We start from the raw sequence: 22094 nt of genomic DNA, 5'->3' as shown, positions 1-22094 counted from the left end.
TTTTTAATCGTGGTGCTAGTTTTTCTGTGGTAAAAGTACAATTGGCACAATTTTCACATAGGAGAGAATTCAGCTTCGTTGGCTTCTTCTAAGCTTTGTAAGGTATCTTTTTACTCAGGCCTCAAGTCATGGACTCAACGCCCCCTTGGGATCTTACCCTAGTACTACAAGGTTTGGTTTCTCCCCCATTTGAACCAACAGCTACAGTGGACTTGCAGTTCCTGTCTTGGAAGATGGCTTTTCTGGTCACTGTTACCTCTGCTAAGAGAGTATTGGAGATCCAGATCTTATCTGTCAAGCCCCCTTATATGGTGTTTCATAAAAACAAGGTTGCCCTAAGAACGAATCCCTCATTCCTTCTGAAAGTGGCATCAGAATCTAACATTAACCAGGTCATCAATCTCCGTTTTCTTTCCGAACTTTCAGAATAAGGGAGAGTATAAACTGCATTTGCTTGAAGTTCACAGGCATCTGCGCTTCTATTTGCATAAAACAAAATCCTTTCATATGTCTAACCATCTTTTTGTTTCCTTTTCTAAGCCTTTCTTAGGAAAACCTGTATCAAAAGTAACTATTGCTCGTTGGATCTCTGAGTGCATTGCACTGGCTTATCGAGCCAAAGGCTTATCCCCTCCAGGTCATGCCAGGGCGCATTATACCAGGTATGTAGCTACTTCTGTGGCCTTTTGGTCTAGGGTTTCCTTAGATGACATTTACTCTGCAGCTACTTGGGCGTCATTACATATGTTTATCTGTCATTACAAATTGAATCTCCTTTACAGAGGCAGGGCATCCTTTTGCTCAGCTGTGCTCCGGAACATCCTTCCATGAAGACCTCCCAGGGCTACTTGCTAGCTGGGGACTCTGTCCCACAGGTTGAAGATCAAATGAAAACAACAACTTCAGATAAAAAAGTTATGTACTCACCATAACATTCCATCTGAGTTGTTGCTTTTCATTTTTCTTCAACTGTCCCTCCCTCCTTCCCCCTGCCTTATGTGCGCTGTACAGTGGACCGGATAGAAGAGGCATAGCCCCTACTCTGGCAAGCCCATTTTCATTATTGAGCTAATGGGTGCTAATGCCAGGGCTTTAGGCAAATAGTTAGGTTGGGGGTGCTGCTGTCTGCAGCAAGCTTGATCTGAGGGGAGGAGGGAGACAGGGGAATTACAGGTAGGGAAGGAGCTTGGATCCGATGCTGGAAAATGCAGCCGAGTCAGGTCTGTACCGGATTCGTGTCCCACAGGTTGAAGACAAATGAAAAGCAACAACTCAGATGAAATGTTATGGTGAGTCCATAACTTTTTTTTCCGTAAACATTCTGTTGTTTCCAATGGTTAATACTTTTCTGCCACAATTTTCTCAGGAGCAACTCTTCTTCTGATATGAGTGCATCTCTACTAATATAGGTCTTGACTGCTTTCTCATGGCCAGGTCTGGAGCATACTAACAAAGTACCTATCACTTTTGTGTCTAAGACATGAATAAATGAGTCTTTGTGGGTTTTGTTCAGACAGCTTTATTTTATACAAACACATCACTATAGAAGCTTACTGACATTAACTTAAGTAACTTATATACAAACTAACAGCTGTGATAATGCATGCTCACTTGGATGCTTCTTCAAAATGGCACTAGGGATTGCATGTGTCTGGAATTTATACGTGCACATACAGCCTCGCATGCTTCTTAAAGATGTAACACACACATTTTACACTCTGATCTGCAGTACCCTTAGAAATGAACAAATCCTTTTATGGAACACCTGTCTAATTATTTGTACTTTAATAAAATTAAAAAATAAAAAATAATAATAATGAAATTAAAGTCTTCTCTTTCTGGTTTCTCTGGTACAGCAGAAAATCTCAGGTTTTCTCTGTGCGTTTTTGGTTTTAACTATTTGTGAAACAACTCTTCCTTGAGAAACCTCATACTTAGCCGGGCTTTCCTTTGTTCATCCTCTGAGTATTGCAGTTTTATCAGTTCATCTGAATTGATAGTTAAAGCTTCTTCTATTTTTCTAGCCTTTTGTTATTTGATTTGATATATTCCTTAAGTGTTTCACTATTTCACTTTCTCTTCTTTCTGTACACTTCTGTGTACCTTGTACTATCAATGTTGATAGTCCTTTCACTCTTTCTCATCTTTCCTTTTTTACAAAAAAAAAAAAAAAAAAAAGAAAGAAAGAAAAATTTTCCTGTCTAGTATCTTTGTTTCAGTCATGTTGTGCATTTATTGTTTGGGTCCTGTACACTTATAGGAAGATTGTAGTATTTGCCTTGGCTTTAGTCATAGGGCCCTGATTGAAAGAAAAAATAAATTAATCCTGAAAGGTTTGATTCCATCCACCTTTGGAGAGGCCATACCTGTTCATGACAAAAGTAAAGATCTGGGGAACTTTCCTAGGGCATGATGGGATAGGGATACAGCCACGAGCTTGTGGAAAACCGCAAGCTTTTGTATAAGGCCGAACCCAACCAGTGAAGAATGAAGGTGAGATGGACAACACACATGGAATGTTATGGTGAGTACATTACCTCTTTTTTCTTCGCCTTCTTCATCGTCCTCCGTGGAGAAGGCCAAAAAGAGAAGTCTCTCAGTACCATTATATCTTTCGGCACCAGCACATAAAAAACATAGATCCTCAGTTCCTAAAAGTTCTACAGATCTGATGGATTCCGGATCTAATGCCTTGGTACCGGAAAAATCATCAGCACTGACCACTACTTCTGATTCCAAAGCCGTAATGCCGAAGTCTTCAGTACCCCAGCAAATGCAAGTCTTCAGCACAAGAAGTATTGCTTCCTGGTTCTTCCTTAATGTTGACTACATTGGCGCAGAGTATTTATAAGGTAAAGAAAGAAGCTTTACCTAGGACAACTTACTCCCCATCAATCGATTGTTTTGTGGGTGAAGTATTTTTATTTTTTTATTTATTTTACATTTGTTGACCGGGATAGTCCGACTGGATGCATGTCCATTTTCAGCGGAGGCCCGGGGAGAAAAGCTCCTAGGGTAAGCAGATACAGCATTACATAATACCAGCATTGCATATTACAGACTATTTACAGAGATTACATAAGTAAGCAAGTTAAACAAGTTCCACAGGTTACAGTTAGTCCTGAGCACAAGTCAGGATTAAATTAAATTACACAGTAAACTGGTTAACAGATTTTTACACATTCGAGTTAGCCAGGCTAATGTACCTGATGTATTTCCTGCAAAGGCCTAAATCACCCTCTCTAATGTCTATTTGTTCCACCGAAAGTTTTAAAGATGATGATGTGGAGAGACTGGTGAATAAAATTCTGTGGGCAAGAGGATTTACAGGACTCCCTTTGGCTCAGACCCCTATGGGTTTAGGATCCAAACCTTCTTTCACCCCTGTAACTACTCCTCCTATGACCTCCTCCGAGATATTAGAGTTTCCAGCTGCACCGCTGATTGTACCAGTTCCAGAGATCTCTTTTCCTTCTGTTGCCCTGAGTTCTTTGGTTCTTTCGAATCTGGAGACTTCCCAGGGATGTATCTGCCCTGTCGGTTTTGAGGAGCAGGAGTCGACTCCAATTTTTTCGGAGCTGTTCCTGCACCTTGGAGCATTTACACTGTTCAGTTCATCTCTAGCTTCTGTCTCAGAGGCTGTCTTGTCAGAGTGGAGAGTGACCATGGTTCTGAGGCAGTCTCTCTCAGTTCTGGGCTCCCTTCCCTCTTTGAGGGGGCCAGCCTTAGAGGCAGTGGAGAGAGCCTTATCTGTTGCAGTTTCTCCTCAGAGCAAATACCTTCCTTACGCTCAGTTATTTGACCTCTGTCTCCACTGGAGAAGCTCATGCCAAATCCTCAGGAACCTCAGATACAGAGTCTGTCATCTTTTGATACCTCACCAGACTATCCCCCCTGGGGAGGTTCCTCAGAAGAAGAAGTGCAAAATGAAGCACTTAGATTCCCTACAGGAATCGGTCATGGACAGTGATTTTGATGAAGGGGAAGGGTCTCCTAGGTCACCCCCTGATGATGTCTCCTTTGGAGACATCCTAGAAATTTTGAAATAGAGGTGTGACCGGCAGTCCCAAAATCCATCTTCGGAAGAATCATTTTACCTGTATGCTTTTGGTACTCGCCCGTCTACCCCTTGGGTGACTCCGTCTGCTGACGAGCTCATTCAGTTGATCTCTCAGTGGGTGTGAAAGGTACCGGACACCACTGAAACCATCCCCAAGAGACCAGACAACATTTTATCTGCCCCTGAGGATAAACAATTTTGGGCCAAAGGATTAGCAGTACATGCCATGTTCGTAGCGGCCCCACCAAAAAGGAACTTTCTGAGGAGAGTTCATCTATACATTCACCCAACAGAGAGTCTCAAGCGATTTATAGATTTGGGAAGTGGGTTTATGCTTCACTGACCTTTGCTTTAATGTCTTTGAATTTCTTGGCACATTTTACCAGACTTCAAAGGGATCTGATCAAGGAGCTGTCAGATACTCTGGCAGGATCTGTTACTGAGGGAGTCCAGAAAATGTTACTTCCCAGTTGGCCACCCTGGAGTGTGTGTCAAACTCTTCCATGAGACTTACTGCGCATGCAGCCGATTGGACCAGCAGAGTGGCGGTTACAGGTGTAGCCATAAGGAGACACACCTAGATGCATCTATGTGATTTTGCACAGCCATTTAAGTCTTCATTTGTCAATGCACCTTTTGACAGATCATCTCTGCTTTGCCCAAACGTTAGAGAGACATTATCCAGAAGGATGATAAGACCCTTTCTGCTATGGGTGGATGTTTTTCCACTCCTCAAAGATCCTTTTCCTGGAATCAGAGGAGTGGTGGAAAGATGTGGTTCAAAAGGTCCCAAGGGCCTTTCCAGGACACATGCAGTGTCTGTTCCCCCAGGGGCAAAGGGAGAAACTTCAATGGAAGATGCTGTCCATGCAGCAGAGGTGATCCCAGAACCAGGGCTTCAGGGACTCCTTCTGAGGTAAGCCCTTTCAGCATTCCTGAAAGGAGGCACAATTGTCTTCCTCTGGAGGCAGTTGGAGATGCTTATCCTTGCATGAAAACGCTTGGCTAAACATAACAACAGATTCTTGGGTGCAACAGATTTCCAGAGGTTATACGATACCTTTTTACCTTCACCCCCCCCATATGCAAAAAATTCCCTGATGTTCCACCCAATCAGAGGGAACCAGCAGTTCTAGAAATTCAAAAACTGCTGGAAAAGAATCATCCAAAAAGTCCCACCAGACCAGAGAGGATCCAAAATTTACTCAAGATTCTTTTTAGTGCCTGAAAAGACAGGGGAATTGAGACCAGTTTTAGATCTCAGTGTGTTGAACAAATCAGTTCGACAAACAAAATTCCGGATGGTCATGGTACAATTCAGTCTTCCGTTTTTGGAAAAGGATGACTGGATGTGTTTAACAGATCTTTAGGATGCATATTATCGCATAAAAATAAACAAGCACTCCAGAACGTTTCTCCACTTCCAGCTTGGAACCAGTCATTACCAATTCAGGGTGCTGCCCTTTGGTCTCACCACAGCCCTCAGGGTGTTCACGAAATATATGGCAGAGTAGCAGCTCACTTGAGACTGCAAGGATTCTGGGTGTTTCCGTACTTGGACGACCGACTTATTACCGCTCCCACCAGGCATCGACTGAAAGAAGCAAAGGATTATGTTCTCCAGACCTCTGCATACTTAGGAATAACTATACATTATGAAAAATCCCAACTGACTCCAACTCAGAGTTTAGAGTTTATAGGAGCACTACTAGATACGACAACAACCGTGACATCCCTTCCACCAGTGAGACTTCAGAAAATCAGAACACAGGTTCAAAACATTTTTTACAGCAATAGAGTACCTGCTCATCTAATTTTATGGGCTCTAGGTTCCATGGCAGTGGCGATAACTCTAGTTTCCCTAGCAAGATATCACATGAGAATTCTACAGTGGTTGCTGGCATCTCAGTGGTCTATGCTATACCAACCCATGTCAGATCAGGTTTTGATCACCAACCATTGCAGAAAAGATTTAGCTTTGTGAATATATTCTAAAGTAATTCTCCTAGGCCACCCCTTCGTCCTTCCAGACCCCAGGCCATAGTAACCATGGACACCTCTCAGATGGGGTGAGGGGCATTTTCTGGTCAAGACTCTCCAAGGCACTTGGCCCCCCCTTAGAAGCCAACTTGCATATCAATGTTCTGGAGCTAACAGCAGTGCTTTTGGCACTGCAAGCCTTTCAAGCTGCTCTTCCTGTGGGAACAATTGCGATTCAAACAGACAATATGTCCCTAGTTTGGTACATCAACAAACAGGTAGGAACCAAATCTTACCCCCTTTGTTGAGAAGCTGTCAGTGTGGTAGTGGGTGATCTCTTCCAACCACTTTCTGACAGCAACGCACATTCCGGGGAGTTCAAGTGTGATAGCAGACAATCTGAGCAGATGTATTCTCCTGCCTCATGAGTGGTCTTTCAATCCAAAGTGATGGAAAGGATTTTTTGTCAATGGGGCCAGCCTTGCTGCGACCTGTTTGCCTTTCCCATAAACAACAAGTGCAGCAACTACTTTGCCCTGATTCAGTCACCAAGAGATGCTCTTCTCCACACTTGCCCCCCCCCCGACCCCTATATGCCTTTCCCAGATACAAATTCTTACAGAAAACACTCAAGCTGAATAGCAAAGTAATCCTCATTGCACCTTATCAGCCTCAACAGATATGGTTCCCCTTTCTTTGACCTTATCTAATTCAACGACCTTGGATTCTGGACCTGGCTCCAGACTTTCTGTCCTATTCAAAGAGATTAGTTCATCCAAACATTCTGAACCTCAACCTGACAGCATGGTTCCTCCAGTTCCATTAATTGCCAGGCGAGTTAACCTTTCTTCCCTAGTATGTCAACTACTTCTAGCTTCTCATAAGCCTTCTACCCGTACATTCTATACTAGTAAATGGAAGAGATTTACCTTTTGAGCTCATGAAAGGGATATTGACCCCTTTTCTGCATCTATTGATAATATTTTAGATTTCTTAGGTTCTCTTTTCAATGCAGGAGCTTTCCCATCTACAATTAAAATTAAACTAGCAGCAATTTCAAATTTCCATAATAGTGTGGAAGAATGCCCCTTGGCTTCTCATAAACTTTGCAAATCCTTTTTAAAAGGGTCACTTTTGTTGAAATCTCCTTTTTAGGATTCTACTCCACTTTGATATCTAAATCTAGTGCTACAAACCATTGTACATCCCCCCTTCGAACCATCCGCACACTGTGATCTAAAGTATTTGTCATGGAAAACTTTATTTTTGGTGACAATAACCTCTGCCAGAAGGATTTCAGAAATTCAAGCCTTATCATGTAGACCACCTTATCAGATTTTTGACAATTTTTTTAGATGCTCACAGAAATTATGTTTTTATCTACACAGAATGAAAGTCATAAGAAAATCTAACCATTTGTATCCTTTTCTAGTGCAACATCTGGTAAACCAGTCAGCAAGGTGACCTTGTGCACATGGCTCAAGGACTGTATATTCTTTATCTATGACAAGAAGAAAATTGATTTGCCTAGGTCTGTTAAGGCACAGTCTACAAGATCTGTAGCGAGGTCATCAGTTTTCCAATCTAGAGCTTCAATGGATGATACATGTGCAGCAGCAACTTGGCTTCTCCCCATACCTTTATTACTCATTACAAATTGGATATGGTCTCTAGGGGAAGAGCATCCTTTGGTTCAATCGTGCTCAAGAATGCCCTTCTTTGAGTCCTCCCAAGGTCTGCGGTACCTGGGGACTCTGCCCCATATGTCAAGGATAAAATTAAAATTGACAACATCAGATAAAGAAGTTATGTACGTACCATTTGTGTTGTCCATTTTCATTTATCCTTGACTGCCCTCCCTCCATCCCCCAGCCTTTGAAGACTCTTTGGTGGAACAGATAATGTACATACAACTTATTGTGATCATTAAGACAACAGATATGGCTTCTATTGGGGCTTCCTTATCTTTGACTTTTATATCTAATCTGCAAACTCAATCTGAGGTAACTGGGAGAGAAGGATTGTGGATAGAGGTGAAGTTCAAGAGTTTTTGGCCCATGTGAGCTGTAGTAACGGCCGAGTCAGTCCCAATGATCGGAACCGAACCAATATGTCAAGGATAAATGAAAATGGACAACACAGTTGGAATGTTATGGTAAATACCTAACTTCTTTTTGCATCACATTCCCATTGACAAAGATTTCAGATGTTGCTTAAGATTTTATGTCTCTAACTTACTCTGTTAGTTCTCTGCCTTACTCTTTGGTCTATCCACTGCACCAATGATATTTAGAAAGCATGTAGCTCTGGCAATTGCTTACTGCAGACTTTAGGGCATTCACATTTTTCTATAGTTGTATGATTATCTTCTGTTTTTTTTTCAACTGTTCAGATTTTCTGACAAGTGTCATGAAACTCCTGCTCGGTCTGCGATTTCAAGTAAACTTAAAAAAACTCATGTCTTATCCCTTCACACAGAACATTTTTTCTGGGATGTCTTCTGGATTCTTCCCTAGGAAGAGTTTTTCTTTCACTTGATAAAGTAGAGCTACATGAATAAATCTTCCTAAGCTTTTCCAACTAATCTCTTGCATCTGCTAGGGAATTTCTCAGACTTATGCATTTCATGCTTCTGTGATTGCCATGATTCCTTTGGCTAGACTTTGTATGAGATAAATTCAGTGGTTCCTAAAGTCAGTCTGACATCGACATCAACACACTTTATTTTTTCATATTCCAGTACTGGGATTTGTGAGAAGAGAGGTATTGTGGTGGATAGGCAAGTTGTCACTCAATCTCTGCTGCCTCCTCTTCAATCTGTTACAATAGATGCTTCAAACTTTCTCTAGGGGACTGTATCAAAAAAGGGTGAGAGTTCAAGGTCTGTGGAACAAGCAGGATAGACAAAAGTACATCACTGTCAAAGAGATGCTGGCAGACACCAATGTTTTGAAAGCCTTAAATCATCTCTGGTCTCCAAGATCTCTTCAAGTTATCACAGAAGACACCACAATGATGTGATATATAAACATACAAAGGGCACTAGCTCTTACCCTCTTTGCAGACTTGCTACTATGGCCTGGAAGGTAGCAGTTTAATTCTGCTTGACTCCTTCAGGCTACATGCATTTTGTTAGAGCAAATTATTGTATCAAAAAAAACTGAACAGGGCCAGAGCATATCCTCACACATGGAAATTGCACCCAGGTGACTTCCAGGAATTGATCCAGCTGTGGGAAACACCTCAGATAGATCTGTTTTCCTCCTTTCAGAATGGTCTGCTAAAGAAATTCTGCTCCAGGATTCCTTGCAAATAGGGTTTGAGGATCGATGATTTCTCATTCTCATGGATGGGTGTGTTCCTGTATGCTTTTCTACCCTTTCCACTGATATCAAAGGTTCTTCTAAAGATCCGTAAGGACACTGCAAAGATGTGGTAACCCTGTTTTATCCCAAGCATAAGTGGTTCTCCATTCTTTTGAAACTGGCCAGGGACAGTTACCACAAGCTTCTTCACACACTGGATTTATTCATAGAAGATAGGAGGTATTTGAACTTCCAAGATTGCTGCACACCGATCAGTAACTTAACTTCAGCTCTCCCAGTCCGAAAACAGAAACTGAAAGACAGCAGCCAGTGATATTGTAAACTTTTTTTATGAATACCTTTATTGAATTATTACTTGTGACATAGGCAAATTTACAATTATAGAAAAACAATCAAACTGTGTTAATAAGTTCATGTTTACAAACATTATGCTTTACATATATTGCTATATGTTATATAACCTAAGAAACATAACATAAAATGTTATGTGATCCTATCTCGCCTACATTCTGACTGATGGGTTCGGAGCCGATCCCTCGGCTCCGACTCGGCACGCTTATGCCAAAGAGCGAAGTCTCTTATTGGCTGAGCTTACTATATCCCAGGATGCACCACTACCAGTCCCCCAGATCTCGTTTGCCACTAACTAGCAAAGACGTGGTCTCGAGCTGGCTGAGCTAAGTAGTGTTTTTCACTAACTTTTTCTGTCAGGAATTTTCTAATTCTATAACAAAAAGCTGTTTTAACAGCTATACCGTACTTTTGTGTGTGACTGGTATTTTTGTGGAAAATTTTGTGTGTGATTGTGTGTTTGTTCTGACTAGAGGCCCCTTTGAATTGAAGGGCCTTTCCCTGTCAGTCAATTGTTTTTCAAATCCTTAGGGGTTCTAGGATCCCCTTTAGTTATTTTTTCTGTAGTTGTCGGACTGTCAATCTTAATCGGCAACCGTAAGCTAATCATTGTAGTGACAGTCATTTAAAAAAAAAAAAAAAAAAAAAAAAAGTGTGTTTTTCTGTGATAGAGTTACTAAATTTGTTGCTATAATGTCTCAGGCTCCTAGGCCTTCGGGCTTTAAGAAGTGCACTAAGTGCAGTTTTAAAATGTCAATCACAGATGACCACTCTCTCTGTGTATATTGTTTGGGCGCCAAACATTTGCAGGAGTCCTGCAGCGTGTGTCACGCGTTTTCCTCGAGGGTCCTCCAAGAGAGGAAAAATAAACTTATTTTGAAAGGCCTTATAAAACCCTCTTTTGAAGAAGCATTAGCGTCCTCTCCTTCTCCTGCTAAAAAGAAAAGGGCGTCGGCTCCGACCAGTCCGTCGGACCCGACCGCCAAAAGACATAAGCAGGCTTCTCCTTCGGCTCCACGGACTTCGGAGCCGAGGGTGGAACGGTCTGCCTCGATGCCTCCAGTCTCGACTCCTCTGGGTTCGGAGCCAACGGCTGGGGCATCGAGAGGCGGGTCACCTTCATCGGCTCCACTGATCTCGGAGCCGATGAAGGTTGTCCGCTCAGACACTTCCTCCTCGGCGCCGAAGTCCTCTTCGGCACCGATGGAAATTGGTTTGGACACTCCTTCAGCGCCGATAGTTATCGAGTCGCCTTGGAGCCGGTCCCCTAGTCCCTTGGAGCCGTTGGAGAGACCTACTCGGACCCGTTCGGTCTCTTCCAGGTCATCGAGGATGTCAGATTCGGACATAGACAGGGTGCTCCAAAGACTGTTCCAGTCCCCAGTCTTTCAAAAATTTGTTTCGGCTCCGACCCAATTGGCTTCGGAGCCGATAGCCCACTCCATTGCCATTCCTCCTCCGACCGCTTCGGCTCCGTCGGAGCAGGTGCTGATGGAGCCAGTAGAGATCCTGGGGTCGGCTCCGACCCTTACTCCAACCCCGGCCTTCGGGTCCGAGTTTAGCACATGGACTTCTTCGGCTGGACCCGGGGGTGACGTTTCGGGACCAATGCTGTCGGTTCCGAGCCTCCCTCTCGGTGCTTCGGCCGCGGGACTTCCGTCTGCTATCATGGCTCCGGGGACCAGACCCTCCCAGGATTCTGGGGGTCCGGCTTTCAGAGCTATGAGGAGTGCCTTGGCCAAGTTTTCTTCGGCCATCTCTACGGCTTTACCGGCACCTTCCCTGGGCATGGAGACTGGGTCTTTGGCAGTTCCCCTGTCTCTAGGCAGCGGAGCCCCGGGGCCTGAGGTTACCCCCACGGGGGGTTCCCCTCCTCCTGAGGGTTCTTGAGTTGTCTTCGGAGGAGCCCGCAAGGAAGAGATCGTGCAAGAGGAAGCACGTGGACTCCCCCGACGAGTCTCTTACATCGGACACTGATCTTGATGATGCGGAGGAGTCCCCAAAGTCATCCTCGGATGATGTCTCATTTGCAGACATTCTAGAGATCCTTAAGCAACGAGGCGGCTGGAATTCCAAACACCCCTCCGCTGATGAGTCGGTGTTTCTCAAGGCCTTCGGGGCTCAGCCCTCCGCCTCCTGGGTGTCTCCGCCCTTCGACGAGCTCCTGGATTTGGTTTGTCGGAGGGTGTGGGAACATCCAGATACTGTGGAACCAGTGCCTTCTCGCCCTAACAAATTTTTGTCTGCCCCACCCGAGAAGGAGTTCTTAACTAAAGGCGTGGCTGTAGATGCCATGGTGGTGGCATCTGCTACCCAGCAGGACGTGGCAGACGCTTCAACGTCCGTCCATCCTCCTAATAAGGAGTCTAGGAGCATGGACCGGTACGGGAAGCGCACCCTGACTTCAGCGGCCTTTACTCTGAGGTCCCTGAATTATTTGGCACATTTCACCAGACTACAGAGGGATCTGGTCAAGGAGCTCTCAGACTCCCTCTCAGGTAACCTACCTGAGCAGCTAGCCCAGTCGGTTAGCTCTCAGTTGGCTATCCTTAACTCGATTTCTAACTCGTCCATGAGGCTCATTTCATATGCGGCCGAAGGCGGCAGAGCGGCAGGCACAGGCGTGGCTCACGGAGACAAGCCTGGCTCCGTTGTGTCATTTCGTGGAGGCCTTCAAGTCTTCCTTTGCCGACGCTCCCTTTGATGGGTCCTCTTTGTTTGGACCCAAGGTAAAAGACACTCTTACCCGCTGTGAGCAGGAGGGAAAAACTTTATCTGCCGTAGGAGCACGTTATTCCACTCCCTTTCGGCCTTATCCCAAGGCTAAAAGAGGAGGGAAAATGTGGTTCCGCAAATCACAGAAATTCTTTCCCCAACAGCAGGAAGATTCCCCTTCCAGAGGCAGACGACGGGGAAATTTTTCTGGGAGACGCCGTCCCAGAGGCGGCAGAGGCCCCCGCAACACTGGAGACCGCGAGTCCTTTCGTGGCTCTTCAGCCTCCCACACTTCATGAGGGATTGCCCGACTGTGCTGCTCCGGAGCCAGTCGGGTGCTGTTTTGCCAAGCACCTAAAAGCCTGGGAATCTATTACTCAGGACAGATGGGTGCTTCGGATTATTGCCGGAGGTTACACCATTCCCTTCACACACCCACCCCCACCGTCCAAAAAAATCCCGGACCCACCACCCAGTCAAAGGGAAATTGCAGCCGTAGAAGCTTCAAAGCTGCTAGAAAAAGGAGTCATCCAACCGGTCCCCACAGACCAGATCGGATCCGGAAATTACTCAAGGTTCTTTTTAGTGCCAAAAAAGACAGGGGACCTGAGACCCATTTTGGATCTCAGCAAACTAAACCAGTCCGTCATGAAGTCCAAATTCCGAATGGTCACTTTACAATCCATTCTCCCATTATTGGAGAAAGATGTTTGGATGTGCTCCATAGATCTCAAGGACGCCTATTATCACATACCGATACATCAGGCGTCCAGGAGGTATCTGCGCTTCAGCCTGGGAGACAGTCATTTCCAATTTTGTGCACTGCCCTTTGGTCTCACCACAGCCCCAGGGTGTTCACCAAGTGTTTGGCAGTAGTGACTGCTCACCTGAGGAGTCTCGGATTCCAAGTGTTTCCCTATCTGGACGACTGGCTCCTGACTGCCACCACCAGGCATCTACTACTAGAAAACCTACAAGCCACCATCTCCCTGGGTGCTTCCCTGGGAATTACATTCAACTGGTCAAAGTCTGTCTTGCTGCCTCCTCAGCGCATAAGATTCATAGGAGCAGAGATAGACTCAAAATTAATGCGACTCTTCCTTCCTACCGAAAGGATACAAACATTACAAGGTCAAGCCCGAGCCCTGCTTCTAAGATCCAAAGCCCCAGCCAGGATGGTCCTGCAACTTTTAGGTTCAATGTCTGCCACGGTTCTCCTAGTTCCTCTGGCAAGATTGCACATGAGGATTCTTCAGTGGCTGTTATCGACACAATGGTCTTTTCAGGATCTCCCCCTCAATCATCACATACTGATTACAGAAACGTGCAAACGGGACCTCCGCTGGTGGCTTCTGTCATCCAATCTGAATCAGGGAAGACCTTTTGTTATACCCCTCCGTGGCCACCTTGACAACGGATGCCTCCCAGACGGGGTGGGGGGGGGCATTGTCTGGGCAGGTCAGTTCAGGGTTCTTGGCTTCCAAACGAAACATTTCTCCATATCAATGTGTTGGAAATGAGGGCTGTACTTCTGTCCCTACAAGCCCTCCACAAGTTTCTCCCTCAAGGCATTATCGCTATCCACACAGACAACATGTCGGTGGTCTGGTATCTAAACAAACAAGGAGGGACCAGATCTTACCCCCTTTGCAGAGAGGCCATGAGGGTGTGGGAATGGGCAGTGGCTACCAACCGCTTCCTGGTAGCGACCCACATTCCAGGAAAATCCAATGTATTGGCAGACAGACTGAGCAGGACTATTCTCTCTCCTCACGAGTGGTCCCTGAACGAAACAGTAGCAGCTCAGATTTTCAAAAGATGGGGGATTCCGTGCTGCGACCTGTTTGCAGCACCACAAAACACGAAGTGCAAAAGGTTCTTTTCCTTGACCCCACGTCAAGGGGAGGCAGCTACGGATGCTCTAGTCCAACCTTGGCCAACAGGACTGCTTTATGCTTCCCCTCCGGTTCCACTCCTCCCCAAAGTCATCCAGAAAGCTTCCCAATTGGGGTCCACAATGATTCTAATTGCTCCGTACTGGCCTCGTCAGGTATGGTTCCCCTACCTACAGAAATATACTCTGGACGGTCCTTGGTTTTTGGATCTAACTCCGGACCTTCTGGTTCATCAGTCGGGACAACAGCACCAGTCCCTTCACACTTTGAAATTAACAGCTTGGCTCCTCCACTTCCGACTTTAGTCAGAAATCACACCTTGGACCCGGAAGTTATTCACATTTTATCTTCAGCCCACAAACCCACCACTAGGAAATTGTATCACAGTAAGTGGAAGAGGTTTGCTATCTGGGCTCAACTCAGAGGCTTAGACCCTATTACGGCCCCGATACCAGAGGTCTTGAAATTTTTAACATCTTTGTTTAATCAAGGATCTTCAGTCTCTACTATTAAAGTCCAACTAGCAGCTATCTCCAAATTTCACGAATCCATAGACCCACCGTTGATGAGTAGCAGATTATGTAAAACTTTCATGAAAGGTGCTGTGCTTTTAAGACCCCCAGTTTTTCATCCTGCACCTCCGTGGGATCTTGATTTGGTACTTCGTGCCTTAACATCTTCCCCCTTTGAACCGGCTGCTACATGTGAGTTGAAATATCTGTCTTGGAAAACTGCCTTCTTAATTGCAATTACCTCTGCAAGAAGAGTTTCAGAACTTCAAGCCCTATCTATCAAACCACCGTACTTGATTTTTCACAAGGATAGAGTATCACTTAGGCCTAATCCATCTTTTGTTCCAAAAGTTTGTTCTAATCTCTGTCTCCAACAATCTCTAGAGCTACCAGTTTTCTTTCCAAAATTTTCAAACAAAGCGGAATACACCTTGCATAAGTTGGATGTTCACAGGCAATTGCGCTTCTATCTAGACAGGACTCAACAAATTCGAAAAACAGACCAATTGTTTGTGTCCTTTTCAGATAATAAACTGGGTAAAACCATCACTAAAGCTACTATTGCCAAATGGATTAGAGATTGCATAACTCAGGCTTATTCCTCTTCAAATAAGCAACTTGCAACATCTGTCAAAGCTCACTCTACTAGAGCTATGGCTACCTCTATTGCATTTCATTCCAAGCTCGCTATTTCTGAGATTTGTGCTGCGGCTACTTGGTCCAACCCGCACACTTTCATTTCCCACTATAAATTGGATGTGGCATCTAAAGGGCGAGCATCATTTGGTTCCACGGTACTCAGGAGTGTTTTCCAGTGAGCCACCCAGGATTCAGGTGCTAGGGACGCTGTCCCATCAGTCAGAATGTAGGCGAGATAGGATCACATAACATCTTTTAGTTATGTACTCACCATAACTTCAGATGTTTGGGATCCATCTCGCCTACTTTCCTAATACCCACCCTCCTTCCCCCTGCCTTGGAGATCAGAAGAGATTGAACGGTTTGAGTTCTACTGTTTTTATCTTGTTTCATCTGGCGATGTTATATAAGCAGTGCGTGCGTGTGTGCATGTATGCGGACAAACTAGATCTGGGGGACTGGTAGTGGTGCATCCTGGGATATAGTAAGCTCAGCCAATAAGAGACTTCGCTCTTTGGCATAAGCGTGCCGAGTCGGAGCCGAGGGATCGGCTCCGAACCCATCAGTCAGAATGTAGGCGAGATGGATCCCAAACATCTGAAGTTATGGTGAGTACATAACTAAAAGTTATTCAATTCCTGCCCTTTTTTTAAACAAGAAACATCTCTATTAAACCATCACTTATGACACAGGCAATCATGCATTTATATAAATGAAAACAAACCACACCAGCACAATCTTAGTTGCAAACATTTTACATCGCAAACCATATTGACACACTACCAGTTGCAAACACTATATACATCACTTATAATCCACCCAGTCATTTTCAGTCAGACATTACATAGCTCATTTAAGTCCTGCCTTCTTTTAAACCTCATTCCTCCTCCCCTTTAAGTATTAGTGATATTTGCACTTGAGTTTTAAAGTGTTGCCAGTTGACCAGGATTCACACCCAATTGGGCTACTTTTGACATCATTGGGTGGGAAAAATCAGGCTTGGGTGGGTTGTGGGTTTTTGGGCTACTTTTTTGCATTGTGTGCATTTTTTGGGCTATTTTCCTTTGCACTCTTAGGATCTAACCACTACCCTCTCGGAACGGAAGATCTGTGGCTGACTTGCTGTGGGAAAGATTAACTGGCTGGCATGGATGTGAACACATTTACTTTAGAACTCATTCTCATACAGTTGTTGGTTGCAATTTGCAAACCCTTCACTTTCTCAGTAGAAGTGTTGAGTTAGCAGGATGTATTAGAACTGTTTCGATCACATTATATTTATTTCTCTAGCTGTTATAGTGGCCTTAATGCATGCAGCAATGAAAAAAATAACTGTCAACTGTTATGACATCCCGAGATCATTTTTTTCCAACTCTTATTTAAAATGTGTATGCTGATTGGTACTGAGATGACCGGTTTATGGACAGCAGGATTTCAGTAATGTAATTTAAAAAGGGAGTGGTGTTGACAGTTACACGAATTGTGAGTTCTCCATTTGGAAAATGCTTTTTAAGGTAAAAAATACATTTTGTTTGAACCTTGTTTGTGGGCAGTGAAAGCACATATGCGTTTCTCATATTTGCATGGCCATGCATGACAAGTGGAGTTGCTGACTTGCTGTTGTGCATCTTTAGCTTTGCATAGAATGAAATATGGTGCTATTTGAATACTGTGCAATTACGATCCCTCGGTTAACACTGTGCAGTTGTCGCTGTCGTATATTAGACTTTGCAACATTGAGGCTTGCTGTATCTAAAGTAAAGTTTTTTGTTGAGACAAGTAAATGTAGGATATTCCGTAGTTGCAGTCACTGAGAAGATGCCCTTCACTTGCTGTCACTCTTAACTTCGTGTTTAGCCTATAGAAAAGTTGTACTATGTCCCGATTTAGATTTTAATGAATTTTGTTGTTGTATAGGTGATATGAGAGGCATTTTAACAGAAACAATTAGCAAGCAGTCTTAGCGATGTGGTTTGGGTATTAGGTTGGCTGTAAGCACATGGTTGTAATAAGTTGTGTGTGCTCAGCCTCTACACAAGAGGAAGATGAATGTAGACGTTAGGTCACTTCTTGATGTATAACGCACAGTGACAGTAAGCACTTCCATGTGGCCTCTCGGTATTATTATTGACTGCTTAAAATAATTTAAAGAGGCTTGCGATTGCGAATTGCTCAGTAAAGACATAGGGAGAGACAGAAGTACTTAATGTGGTAGGGTTTTTTAGTGGAACAGAAGATTGGTTTGTAAATGCTGGTTGCTAGCTGCATATGTATAGAATCTATAGATTTTTAGTGTGTAATTTTAATTTACTTTTGATAATGTGCCTGTTTTTTTTCTGTATAAATGGCGCTAATTTGCCGCAATTTGCTGATCACCTGATCTGACCCAGAAGTTTTCATACTTCCACAGCACAGTTCTCCTCACCCTTTTCTACCTATCAGTTTTGCTCGTTCACCGGATCACCTACCTGTCAATCAGTTTAATATTAATTTAATAAGTCAATAATGGGCAAGTGGTCAAAATACACAAAACATTATAGCCCCGAATGGGGAAAGGAGGCAGGTTTGAAAAATTGGATACAGAAAGTTCATGGAGATGACACGAAAGCTTACTGCAAATACTGTCGGTGTGAAATGCGTGCACACAAGGGCTATTTAATGTCCCATGCTTCAACTGAAAAACACAAACGAAATGCAGCACCTTTTTCCAAAATGCGCAGTCTGTTTGATGTTGGCTGCCAATCCATAATGATTGACAACAGTGTAAAAAAGGCAGAACTGAAACTGGCTGCACACATTGCTTGCCATTCTAGCATTCACATTATCGATCATCTAGAACTAGTTCATGATATTTCAGGTAAAGACCTGGCAATTCACCAAACTAAATGCACAGCATTAATCAGACGTGTTATTGGACCATCAGTTTATGCTGATTTACTCGAAGACTTGACAAATGTGCCATATTCACTTATAATAGACAAGAGTACTGACATCATGACAGAGAAGCAGCTGTGTGTTATCGTGCGCTACTACAGCGCAAAGTTAAGTAAAATTGTTTTGTCATTTCTGGGTTTGATAGTGTTGGAATCAGGAACAGCAGAAGCAGTTTTCAATGCACTTATAAAGTTTCTGACTGATAAAAAACTGTCACTTTCCAAGTGCATGGGGCTGGCTACAGATGGCTGCAATACAATGTCCGGTAATGTCAATTCAGTCATAACCAGATTCCGGGAAGTCAACCCATGCATATGTCATTCCATTCAACTTTGTTCATCATATGCATTAAAAGTAATGCCACGCAATGTTGGCTCCTCGTCTTATGATAACGCACATTGTTATAAACAAGCCGGAACTTCAAATCTTATGCAGGGGAGAAGATTCTTGTACCTTTTCACAAGGTAGATGACTTGCATCTGCATTTTATGATTTGATCCATTATATGGACAACTAATAGTGTAGTTTATGCCAAGTGTGTAAGCTGCCACAATGTGTGTTTTAAATGTTGTGCTGCAGACGTATAAAGCACTTAAGAAATAGTGTTGGAATCTTTAATCATTGTAGCATATCTGTATCAAACATTACTTTATAGATTTAGAAGTTGACATTTACTGTCGTCTCTAAACACCCATTAAAATAGTTTTCATGTATATGAAATATGTTTGTTTGAGGTGTATATGTTTGCTTGAGGTGTAAAAGGCTGGTAATGTTATGTAGTCTTACCATGCTTAATTGTTTTTGCTGTATCTGACACTTTTATTCTGGAGGATGTTTTGCGCATTTTGCTTTCACTTTGTGCTGGACCATTGGGCTATTTTTGGGCTAGTTTAAGAAGCCCTGTGGACTATTTATTTTTCAATCATCTGGCAACACTTTGCTGGTTAAGTACACTGCCTTGATACCTGCAAAGAAGAAACTAAGAGAGTCTGAAAGAAAATCAGCTAGAAAAAGTGAAGAGAAAACACTGACTGTGAAGAATCCTGTAGCTGTTCAGCAAAAAACAGTTCAAGCTCCAGCTTTGGTGCAAGACATGGCTTCCAGTAATCCAGAGGAAAAATGTCAAATGTGCTCAAAGCTGATAAAAGTAAATAAAACACTGAAGGACTATATAAACTCAAATAACAAAAGGATAGGAAAAATGGAAGCAGCTGTAAACTTACATTCAGATTAGCTGATAAAACTGCAAAAATCAGAGGTCAAAATGAAAAGGCTGGCTAAGTAGGAGACTGCTCAAGAAGAGATGTTTCAAAAAATGGACAGAACGTGTATGGAAAATCTGAGATTTTCTGTTGTACTAGAGAAACCCAAAAGAATAGACTGTATTCATTTTATGAAGGAACAAATAAGCAAATAGACTGGTATTCCACAGCAGGAACTGTTAATTGAAAGGGCATACCATGTGTATGCTCCAAATATGGACATATGAAAGCAACCAAGACCTTTATTAGTAAATATACAAACCTACCAGCAGAAAGACTTGAGCTTGCCAAAACTGTGGCAAAAGGGCAAAGTACTGAAAGCTGAAGACAACAGAGTGTTTGTGGAAAATGAGTATTCACTGTACATCATGCAGAAGTGAAACAAATGTATTATAGTAATCAGGGAATGTCGAGTGGCCATTGTGAGATTTAAGCTGCTGTATCCAGCTGTCTTCACAATATTTTTTTTTCCTGGAAGATCAGTCATTTTTGATGCAAAACAGCCTAAGGAGGAAATGCAAAAGTTTGTCAAACAAAAAATAAGCAATCGACTGGAAGTGGACTCTACTTCTCATTCTTGTGATAGTAAAGCACACAAAGAGACTTTACCAGTGAAACCTTTTCCATTGTTAAATGGTAAAGGTGATTTAGATCAGGAGGTGTACCATTTCATGCAAGTTAAATTACCAAAAATGACAAGACTTTTTGGGATTCCAAAGGTACACAAAAATCGTACCACACCTCCTTTCAGAACAGTAGTGGCTGCAGACCACTACCAAGTTGAGCCTATCTCGATATTTCTTGATTTCATGCTAAATCCTGTGGTACAAGTGTCTGAACATTATCTAAGGGAATCTTGGCACTTGATTGAATTACTTCAAGAGACTCAAGGGATACAAGCAGAATGTGTTTTCACCTAACTAGATGTCGTTTCCTTGTATACATGCGTTGATCAGGAAAGTGTCATTATTGCTGTAAGGGAATACGTTATCCGTTTTACAAATTTCAGTAACTGCCTGATCAACACTATCTGTTCACTACTTAGCATAGTCTTGTAAAACAATTTCATGTGATGTCCTATCTCACCTTCATTCTTACTAGGTTGGGTTCATATCCGGTCCTCGGATCCATTTCGGCCTTTATTTTCAAGTTCGAGGTCCTCTGCTAGCTCGTGGCTAAATCCCTATCCCAGCATGCACTAGAACCATCCCCAGATCTTGTTTACCACTAAACAAGATCAAGACGTTCGTCTTCTAGCTCTGGCTAAGTATAATTTGTATTGATATTTTTTGTCAGTTTTTCATATAAATCTTTAAATTTATAGCTTAGTGTGGCTGTTTCTGATTAGTTTTTCATATTTAGGTTGTTTTTGGATTTTTGGCTGTCGTTTCCTTTTGCTAGGCCTTGTCTTCCCCTTTCCAGCTCTAGTTTGACTATTAGTGGTACAGTTCATTTAAATTAGAGAACTGTTACAGCCCATTTAAGTTAGAGGACTGTAAGTTTGTGTTCCTTCCTTTTCTCCTTTCCAGCTTCTTGTTGTGTGTAATTAGTGTTGTAGTGTACAGTTCATTTAAGTTAGAGAACTGTAATAGAGCCCATTTAAGTTAGAGGTCTATCTTTGTGTTTTTCTCTCTGTGTATTTTGTGCACTCATTAGCTTGATCCGTTTAAGTTAGAGGGTCCAGCCAAAAAAAAAAAAAATGTTGTTTGTTGCTCGGAGTTACTGTTGTCCGCTATTGTGTTCCCCCCCCCCTTTTTTCAAGTTTAAAAATGGCTGGTAAGGATTCGAAACCAATGGGCTTTAAAAAGTGTGAAAGATGCAGCAAAAGGATGCTCCTCAGCAATAAACACACCCTTTGTGTTTATTGTCTTGGGGCTGTCCATCTCCAGGAGTCGTGCTCTATTTGCATTATTTTTATTTATTTATGTATTGTTATTTGTTAACCAGGGCGGCCACGGTGGTGCAGTGGTTAGCATTGCCGCCTCACAGCAACAGGTTCTCTGGTTCGATCCTCGGCTGGGGTGCCTTCTGTGTGGACTCTGCATGTCCTCCCTGTGGTCGCGTGGGTTTCCTCCGGGTGCACCGGTTTCCTCCCACATCCCAAAGACATGCTGTAGGTGGATTGGACACTCTAAAATTGGCCCTAGGTGTGAGTGTGTGTGTGTGTGTGTGTGTGTGTGTGTGTGTGTGTGTGTGTGTGTGTGTGTGTGTGTGTGTGTGTGCCTTCTGTGGAAGGTTGGGCGCCGGGCTGGCAACTCGACACTGTAAAACTCCACTGCCAATCATGAGTGGACAAGGTGATCCACTGTGGCGACCCCTAACCGGGAAAAGCCGAAAGAAGAAGAAGAAGATTGTTATTTGTTAACTGGGTTTGTCCAACTGAGCCAAAGTCCCATTTTCAGTGGAGACCCGAGGAGAAA

The 22094-nt window shown here is 43.3% G+C and overlaps 1 protein-coding gene across 1 annotated transcript in view; it reads left to right on the top strand.

Moving 5' to 3' along the window:
* Nucleotides 1–17442, top strand: part of LOC122810128 (telomere repeats-binding bouquet formation protein 1-like) — a 1040706-nt gene extending 1023264 nt beyond the window's left edge. Inside the window, exon 7 of the mRNA XM_044081602.1 lies at nt 17396–17442. Within this exon, the coding sequence (XP_043937537.1) occupies nt 17396–17442 (47 nt within the window). The remainder of the gene's footprint in view (nt 1–17395) is intronic.
* The last annotated feature ends 4652 nt before the right edge of the window (nt 17443–22094 follow it).

The sequence above is a fragment of the Protopterus annectens genome, chromosome 8.part1 (assembly GCF_019279795.1).
Source record: "Protopterus annectens isolate FY-2018-M chromosome 8.part1, PAN1.0, whole genome shotgun sequence".
Classification (NCBI taxonomy): Eukaryota; Metazoa; Chordata; order Ceratodontiformes; family Protopteridae; genus Protopterus; species Protopterus annectens.
This window is presented reverse-complemented; position numbering and strand designations above follow the sequence as displayed.